The following is a 10468-nucleotide window of genomic DNA, read 5'->3' as shown; positions in this document are numbered from 1 at the left end:
TGAAAATGAACTCTAAAATTACCTCTACTTAAACTTTTAAGTGTTGATTCATAGTTCAACAAATTCATCTTCATTTCTATAGTTCACTTGGATGTCTTTGTTTGCAAATGATGACATTACACACTCGTGCGGAGTATGGACACAATGAGTTACATCCATTGTTCTCTTGAATAATTATAACGAAAATAATGGATATTTCAAAATACATTTCAATGAGTATTAGAAATATTAAATACTCCTATTAATAATGAGAACATAACAAAGTTTACTCCTAGCAACATTATATAAATTTCACCCATTTTGTTTGGTAAATTGCAAGTACTGATATATTTACCTTTCTAATTAATAAATGTAAAATAACTCACATTTTAAATATTGTATTGATTTGTATTGGATTTATTTAGCAATAAATAACTTTTTCTCTAAATAATTTGTAAGTTAATTTATTTAAATAATTTTATTAGCACAAATATAACACAAAATTAAGAAAATAAACAAATCATTAAAATGATTTGATGGATATTTTTGTCTTTTCATAAATTATCTAATGATATTAAATCCTATGTATTACTAATGGTCTAATACCACTAAATGGAAGGTATTAGTAATATATTCATAATATCAAGTAGGGTGTATAGCTAATCCATGGATTAGTTATACATAGATCCAAAATTCCTACCAAGCATAGTATTAAATAATATATTATACATGGACTATTTATGTTAATACTCCCTACCAAAGGACGCCTAATAGTCCATCATGGTTTGCAATATTAGTGCACTTTTGGTCCTTTCCCAATTTTTTGCCTATTTTTTAATATTGATTTTGTCCACAATTTTATATATGTAATATTCAATAGTCTTTTTATATACTTAGTAGAAATAATAACTCCATGTGAGAGAAGGTGAGAAGAAGAACACCTCGCTCTGTTCAGTAGAGATATTATTGCAACTAAAATCGAGAGATTCACCACGTCGATTTCATGTGCAGTAACACAAAATTTCCTTTTCTTACAACGTTATATGTCAAGGTATTTTTCTTCTCATCTTCTCTCACATGAAATTATTATGTCTATTAAATATATTAAAAGACGATTGGACAATCAATGTTAAAAATAGACAAAAAAATTCAGGGAGGATTAAAAGTTTACGAATATGAGAGATTATTAGGAAATATAATGCATGCATTAGGTGTGTGTATTAGTAGTAACTTGTTTGATACACTTCTTCTTGCCATGTATAACTAATGTTGCACTAGTTATACACTCTATTGTGTATTAAGTTGTATATTACTAATGCCAAGTAATTCTAGGTATTAGTAATACATAGCATTTTAACACCCGTATTAGATTAAATAATTACAAAACTAACCTCAAAGCCTTTTAAAAACATTTCCTAATATTTTCTCCTCTTTTCATTTTCTTTCTTGTCATATGTTTTTATTTTTATTTGTTTTTCAATGTCTTTTAATTTGTTGGCCTCTTATAGTATCCTTTTTTTACCAACATAAGTTATGGTGCATTGGTGGGAGTGCTTCACCCTTAACTAGAGGTTTCGGGTTCGAGCCCTGGGTATGGAGAAAATCCTGTTGGGAGCGCCACCCCCAAATGGGCCTTGCAGACCGCGATCCGGATTTAGTCGGAGCTCCAATGTGGGCTCATTGGGGCTCCGGACATCGAATGGGAAACAAAAAAAAAGGTATCTTTTTTAAAAAAAAAATCTAATTTCAACATAGTTTAATAATTTTGTTTTTACTATTATGGCGATAAATTTGATTAAAAAAATTCTTTGCCAACTTTTCAAAAAAATATTTTGACTTAAATAGTACAACTATTTAATATTACTTTTGAAAAAAAAAAAAAAAGAAGAAGAAGAAGAAGAAGAAGAGGAGGAGCAGAAGGAGTTAAAGATGTTTTAGCAAAAAACTTTGTTGCAAAGGAAATGTAAAAATAAATAAAATGTGAAGGATATTTTTGTAAACATATATTTTAAAATAATTATACAAAATTTATTATTTCTAGTATATCGGGACAATGAATTAAGGGTTATAGAAAAGTTTCAAAATTAGGGATTGGTGACTCAAGTTTTAATTATTGAGTAGGGGTGACAGTTTTTAAATTAAGAATTAAGGGGTTGCATTTTTTATCCCTAAGTTTTTTTATTTAAACTTTAGTCCATCTTATATAAAATACTAAATAATAAGAAATGGAGGGAAAAAAAGTGTACCAACGGTTCAGTTTTTCCTTTTTTCTCTCTTGCTTATTCTTCCATTGTTGGGGACCATTGTTGCTGCTCTTCTTCTTCATTCTTCTTCTCCATCATCATTCTTCTTCTTCTTCTTGTTCATCACCATCTTCTTCTGGTTGTTCATCACTTTTTTCTTCTTCAGTTGATAATCACATTGTACTGCTACTTTCAGACGAATTTTCATTCATATATCATTGGACATTACATCATAGGTGATTTTGGTAAGTAAACTAATGATTTTTTACTCTAATTTTTCATTTTGATAGTTTGAGTGTTTCTTCAAAATTTTACAGTCGCGTACCCAACAGGTAAGTCATCTATTGCAACAGATAGATTATCTGTTGGATACATATTACAGTATCATGTCAAGCTGGGACTGAACCAGAAGCTTCTCCCAACAAATAAGTCATTTATTGCAACTGATGCGTCATCTGCTGCAACAGAGGGCTTACTTGTTGGATACATATTATAATATCAGACTAAGCTCGGAAAGAACTAGAAGCTTGTCACAATAGATGAGCCATTTATTGTAACATATGAGTCATTTGCTGCACCAGACGACTCATCTGTTGCAACAAATAGCTTACCCGTTGAATACATGTTACAGTACTAGGCCAAACTAGGACAAAATCAGAAATTTATCCAAACAGGTAAGTCATATATTGCAACATATCAATTATATGTTCCAACAAATCAATTACTTGTTGCAACAAATGACTCATCTGTTACAACAATTGACTTACATGTTGAATAAAGTTCTGGTTCTGGACATATATCCAACAAGTGAATTATCAGTTGTAACAAGTGAATCATCTGCTGCAACGGATGACCTACTTGTTGCAATAGATGATTGATTTGTTGGGACAATAATTGTGCATATGATTTTTAACTGTATATAGCCACTCAACTTTACTATACAATCATTATTAAATATTTTTAATAAATTCCTTTAGGTACCATTAATGGAAGAATCAATAACAATAGCTGTTGATTGTTATGGTGAATGGATTGAGAAAAACAATCGATTTATTTGGCGTTGGAAGTTGGTGACATGTCAGAGTCAGTATTGATGACCGTCCAAAGGGATATTTTGTATAATGATTTTGTGAACTCAATCATTAGCTATTGTGGACTAAATTGTCAACCAAATGATCTTGTCATCAGTTACATGCACAAGTCTTTTGAAAATCAGAGGGTCCTGCCTTTTAAGATAAGCAATCAACTTCGTTTGAGTGCTTATTTGAGTGATGCAACTCTATCTGTTTTAAGGGTGTACGTTGTTGAAAAACCGATAGAGAATGAAAATGTAGGACAAGACCAACAAAATCTGTTAAATGATGAATTGAATGAGATGAACATGAATATTCTAGATGATGAGATTGGACATGATGTGGAGGAGGACCAAACACCTACACTTATTGTTGATGTAAGGGACAGTTCTCAGTTAAAACAGTTGAACAATCTTCAAGATGATGAGACAGGTTTTTACATAGGAATGACATTCAAGAACAAAGACGAACTAGTCACTTCATTGCATATTGCTTGCTTGAAAAAAGATTTCAGACTTGCAAAGGTGATTAATTCGCGTAGTGTGTATTGTTTTAAATGCGCATATCCAGAGTGCAAGTGGTGGTTGAGGGCTGTGAAATTCAAAAGTTCTGACAGATTTTGTATTAAAATTTATAAAAAGTATCACACATGTGGTTCAGAGCATATTACGAGTCATAATCCACATGCCACAGCAAAAGTCCTTGGTAAATACTTCAAAAATAGCTTTCCTAATGGTAAAGGTCCATCTACAAGAGATATGACCAATAAACTCCGTACAGAATTGGGTTGTAAGGTGAGTTATTGGAAGATATATAAGGGTAGGGAGATTGCAAAGTCTTTGGTTAGGGGAACACATGAGCACGGGTATGGAGTGCTTGATGCATACCGCTATATGCTTGAGTCCGCAAATCCAGGAAGTAAGACGGCATTGCAGGTTGATGAAAATGGAAAGTTCAAGTACTTTTTTGTAGCCTATGCGGCTTGGATTCAAGGTTTTCAACAATTGAGAAAAGTCATAGCCGTTGATGGGACATTCTTGAAGAGCAAGTATGAAGGAGTTTTACTATCGGCGATGGCGCAAGATGCAGAGAATCATATTTTTCCAGTGGCTTTTTGTGTAGTGGATAAAGAATGTGATTCCTCATATCAATATTTTTTTGAACAAATGAGAAGTTATGTAGATGATACCGATGAGCTGTGCATAATTTCTGATAGGCATTCAAGTATTCGAAAGATGGTTTCAATTGTGTATCCATCAGCTCATTATGGTTGTTGCATGAGGCACCTTGGAGAAAATATTCGAAACAATTTTCACAATGCAAAGGTCGTATCTCATTTTTATAATGCAGCGAAAGCGTACAATAAAGTTGAGTTCTATGACCATTTCAATCAGATAAGGGATATGGTACCCAAAGCAGCCGAACATCTCGAATCAGTGGGATTTCATAGATGAAGCAGGGCATTTTGCCCGGGAAATAGGTACAATATTATATATTGAGTATCTTGTTTAAGTTTAATATAATTATATATCTTATTAAGTTATTTTTTTTATAGGTATAATATTATGACCTCAAACATTGTTGAATCCGTAAATGCAATGTTTGAAGTTGAAAGAGAATTTCCTATCGTAGCTTTGTTTGACGAAATAAATATGAGATTTGCAAAATTATTTCACGAAAGACGTATGGAGTTGGTCAACTCACCAAACATATTTGTTCCTTCAATGGAAAAACAAATATCAAAGAATATCAATTTGGGAAATAAGTTATTGGCCCATCAAATAGCCAATTACAGGTTTAGTATCAACGGTCATGGTGATGTTGCCACGGTCGATCTTCAAAGAAGAATGTGCACATGTAGAGTTTTTGACTTGGACAAAATACCTTGTCCACATGCTATGGCAGCGCTTCGATCCCAATATGGTGCACATTTTGGAAATCAGATCTATGAGTACTCGTCTTCATATTATTCGGTGGAAAAATACATAATTGCATATTGTGAGGAAATTAATCCGGTGCCTCCTGAAGATTCTTGGATTGTTCCTTTGGAGATATTGGAGAGAGAAATATCTCCTCCATATGTTGACCCAAGCAAACCGGGAAGAAGGCGAACGAAAAGGAGGCGTGGAGTCGGGGAATCATTTCCAACAAGAAAAAATAAGTGTTCAATATGTAAAAATATTGGACACAAGAGAACAACATGCCCGGTTCGAAATGCTCTATAATTATTGTAATAGTGAAATAGCTATTTTGTACTTAGTTATGAATTTGATAATTGTAATTCATTTTGGTTAATTTTGTATGTTCATACTTATAATATACAATATATTAGTTATGCTCATTCGTTGCAACAACCTTTGCATATTTTGCATTAGATGCATTATTTATTGCAATAGATAATCCATCTGTTGAAAATAATCAAATAAATATGATTATCTGTTGCAACAATTATTGGAATCAGTTACAACAAATATCTAATATGTATTATCTGTTGCAATAGATGACTCATCCAATGGAAATAATCAAGTATATATACTCATCTGTTGCAATGGATGTTTCATTTGTTGCAATATATGAGCATCAGTTGCAACAGATGAGCATATATGTTTGATCATTTTCAATCGACTCTATATTATTTTGATATGAAATGCTTTATTAGCCCATAATTAGTGATAAATAAAGTTTTTTAATTATAATTATCTTTTAATTAATAAGTTCAATTACATTATAGAGTAATTACATGATCAACTAACTGTATTCGTCTTAATTAAAGTGATCAATTGATTATTTTGATATGAAATGCTTCATTAACCCATAATTAGTGATAAATAAAGTTATTTAATTATAATTACCTTTCAATTATTAAGTTCAATTACATTTTCAATGCATTATAGAGTAATTACATGATCAGCTAATTGTATTCGTCTTAAATAAAGTGATCAATTGATTATTTTTACATGAAAATGCTTCATTAGCCCATAATTAGTGATAAATAAAGTTATTTAATTATAATTACATTTCAGTTATAAGTTTAATTATAATCTCAATGCATTATAGAGTAATTACATGATCAACTAACTGTATTCGTCTTAAATAAAGTGATCAATTGATTATTTTTACATGAAAATGCTTCATTAGCCCATAATTAGTGATAAATAAAGTTATTCAATTATAATTATATTTCAGTTATAAGTTTAATTATAATCTCAATGCATTATAGATTAATTACATGATCAGCTAACTGTGTTCGTCTTAAATAAAATGATCAATTGATTATTTTGATATGAAATGCTTCATTAACACATAATTAGTGATAAATAAATTTATTTAATTATAATTAACTTTCAATTAATAAGTTCAATTACATTTTCAATGCATTATAAAGTAATTAGATGATCAGCTAACTGTATTCGTCTTAAATAAAGTGATCAATTGATTATTTTTACATGAAAATGCTTCATTAGCCCATAATTAGTGATAAATAAAGTTATTCAATTATAATTATATTTCAGTTATAAGTTTAATTATAATCTCAATGCATTATAGATTAATTATATGATCAGCTAACTGTGTTCGTTTAAATAAAATGATCAATTGATTATTTTGATATGAAATGCTTCTTTAACCCATAATTAGTGATAAATGAAGTCAATTATAAGTTCAATTACAATAGATAACCTATCTGTTGCAATAAATAACACATCTGTTGAAAATAATCAAATAAATATGATCATTTGTTGCAATGGATGATTCATGAGTTACAATAAATGTCTAATATGTATTATCTGTTGCAATAGATGACCCATCCGTTGAAAATAATCAAACATATATGTTCATTTGTTGCAATGGATGATTCATCAGTTACAATAAATGAGTTACAACATATTATAACCTGTTGCAACATATGTTTCAATAGTATAATTTAACTTTTTACAAATCTAAAAATAAAATAGAATTCATGATAAAATAACTGAACATCTATATAACATAAAATATTGTCATCGGCAATTACAAAATATGATTAACTAAATATGTTAAGTGTTCATGAATTACAATTCATATAAAATTTTCCAGCTTACAAAATAGAATTCATGATAAAATAACTGGACATCTATTAAATATAAGATATTGTCATCAGCAATTACAAAATATCAGGTTCTTCACCTTACAAAATATGACTTCAGCAATCCATATCCTCTACAACTTCTGCTGCTCTTCTATAGCTCCTGAAGATGACTCAACATTGCAAGGAAGGGGAGTAGTTGCAATTTGTTGTCTTTTTTTCATATTTGATAATATCTTGGAAATTGATTTTCTTCTCCTCTTAATCTTCAATGGTGTGAATGACTCCGAAATTTTTCTTGATGGAATAACACCTCTCTTAGATATCAATTCCTTAACAGCACTAGTAAGAGCATCAAGAGACTTCTTCACGTCTTCACCAGTAGATATTAACTGAGCCTCTTTGTTCTTGCATTCTTCATATTTACATGCAGAACATGAGCTAGAAGAAGAAGCAAAAGATGTGGTATGTCCACTGAAAGGGGCGAATCCACCATATATACCACTAACATCATCAACATGCTCACCACCACTTTTAGCACCAGCATCACCAATATCAACACCAATATTAACATCAACATCAACATCTAATGCAACATCATCAGCATCACCAGAAACAATAGGTGCTTCCCTTTTGATCGTTGTTGCTCCAACCAATTCTTTTTTTATTAGATCCACTATAGGGTCTGATTTGGTGTCAATAATTTCTAGAGTTAAAAAGAATGACATTTGCAACTCTTGCTCTGTGGGAACAAGCCATGAATGTACAATCTATAAACAAAAATAACTTATATTAAAACAAATCTATAAGTTATAATAGATAAAATATTTATTGTAATATTAATTATATATTTTTTCTCTAACAGATGGCCCATATGTTGCAACAGATGGGCCATCTATTGGAAAAAAACAAAACAGTAGCAAATGATCATTTTTTTACAACAGATGACTCATATGTTGCAGCAGATATGCCATCTGTTGGAAGTAAGCAAAACAGCAGTAAGCTATTGAGATTTCGTCCAATAGATGACTCATCTATAGCAACAGATCGGTAAGTTGTTGGACGAAAGCAAAACAGTAAAAAAAGATTGAGATTTTGTCCAATATATGACCTATCTATTGCAACAAATAGGTATGCTGTTGGACGAAAGCAAAACAACAAAAAAAAGATTTAAATTTTGTTCAATATATGACCTATTTGTTGCAACAAATAGGTCATCTGTTGAACCTAAATAAAACAGCAACAAATGATAAAGTTTTCATCCAAATAAATGACACATCTATTGCAACATATTAGTCATTTGTTGGGCAAAATCAAAACAGTAGCAAACTCTTATGTTTTCTTCCAACAGATGACTCATCTATTGCAATAGATGATTATAGATGAGTCATATATTGGAAGAAAACTAAATGAAAGCAAAACAAATAATCAGTTAATTTAAATAAATATTATTCTATAGAAGACTTACTATATCATGAGGAGGATCGAAGAGATCAACAGAATTTATTTTTGGGTTGTTCTTGACAGACAACCACCTAAGAATCCTTGGCTGAGAAATTTTTTTCGAATAATCATTGAATTGCTTCCTGAGGTAAGGTATTGCTTCAAATGCCCAAGCCTAAAAATATAAAGATGATGAAAGTAAACATTTAAATTAATTATTCAATAACACAGATAAATAAAATACTAAAATTAGAGGTGAAGTTTACCATGAAAGCCCAAGGAAAGCCATATAAATTGGTTGTCTTCGGTGATAACTTTGACATCAAATACTCGATAGTCAAGAAATAACTATTATTACCCCATGGGTAATTGTTGAATGCATCCAAATCTTGAGCAAGCACAAACAAACTAAGATCTATGACATTGTTGATGTCTTTAGCCCATAAAATGGCATGCACAAACCAAACTAAGCACAATCGCTCTTTGTGCTTCTTCAAAACCTTTTTGCTTTGGAGGTCTTCTATCAAATCTTTGGCTTTATAACTAGGTCCAATAATAGCCAACAACTCATTTTCATTATTTAGTTTTTCTTTGCCTTTGTTGGTTTTTGTGTTGACTGGCTTTTTACCTTTCTTGCCAACCTTGACTGATTTAGATATCTTTTTTTCTCTTGGCTTTCTTAAGCGTGCAACTTTAGGAAGAGGTTCAGAAGGAGGATGACATCTCAGTCCAGTCACTATGACAAATTCTTTCATGCCAAAACAAACTGGCATGCCACAGTAGTTTATCCAAATCTCATCCATTTTCTTATTCTTATTCTCCAAAGCATCATCATCATCTCCCTTATACTTGATCCTGCGCTTGAGAAGATCATACACCATGCTCATTTGAAAACGTGCATTGTTAGCCTCCGGCAGATCAAGAAAGTATCCAAAACAGCTAGACTTAAAGAAATCCTCCAACTTTTCATTCATTAACATCGTTCTAAAAGCATCAAATTTGGCACCCATGGCTGATTTTACAACAAAATCACCTGTCAAATTTGTAGGGTCATCTATAGGCATCTCTACCTGAAACTTGTCAATATTAAAATTTTTGACAACATCTTCATCTCCTTCCTCACTTTCAGTATCATCTCCTTCATCACTTTCATTTTCATCTCCATCCTCTTCATCTCCTTTCTCACTTTCAGTATCATCTCCTTCATCACTTTCATTTTCATCTCCATCCTCTTCATCTCCTTCCTCACTTTCTTTTTCACCTTCCTCCTTATTTTCTTTATCATTTTCAGTTTCTTCATCATCTCCATCTTCATCATTTATTTCCTTTTCTTCTTTATTTTTATTTTTATCTACCTCCTCTACAATTTTCATATTTTCATTTTGTTTCTGTACAACACGTTCTTTCAATGGTGTTTGTACTTTAGCTACTTTACTTGATTTATCAGAGACTGATTCACTTGTTTTTCTTTTGGAAGCCATTTTTCTACAAATAGAAAAAATGAAAAAATTTACAATCAATTGTGCATCATTAAAAAAAGATAGCAATAAATTTAATAAATTCAATATAATATAATATTCTATAGATAATCCACTTGTTGCAACAAATAACCTATCTGTTGTAACAAATAGGCCATCTATTGCAACAGGGGAGGCCCTAATGTAGTT

The 10468-nt window shown here is 31.0% G+C and overlaps 1 protein-coding gene across 1 annotated transcript; it reads left to right on the top strand.

Annotated features, from left to right (window-relative positions):
- The first annotated feature begins 3297 nt into the window (after positions 1-3297).
- LOC125837002 (uncharacterized) lies at positions 3298-4749 on the top strand. The gene has a single exon (XM_049516136.1). It carries the CDS (start codon positions 3298-3300, stop codon positions 4747-4749), a length of 1452 nt encoding a protein of 483 aa, XP_049372093.1.
- Positions 4750-10468: the final 5719 nt, after the last annotated feature.

This window comes from Solanum verrucosum, unplaced genomic scaffold (genome assembly GCF_900185275.1).
Source record: "Solanum verrucosum unplaced genomic scaffold, falcon-dt-bn FXZP01000165.1, whole genome shotgun sequence".
Classification (NCBI taxonomy): Eukaryota; Viridiplantae; Streptophyta; class Magnoliopsida; order Solanales; family Solanaceae; genus Solanum; species Solanum verrucosum.
This window is presented reverse-complemented; position numbering and strand designations above follow the sequence as displayed.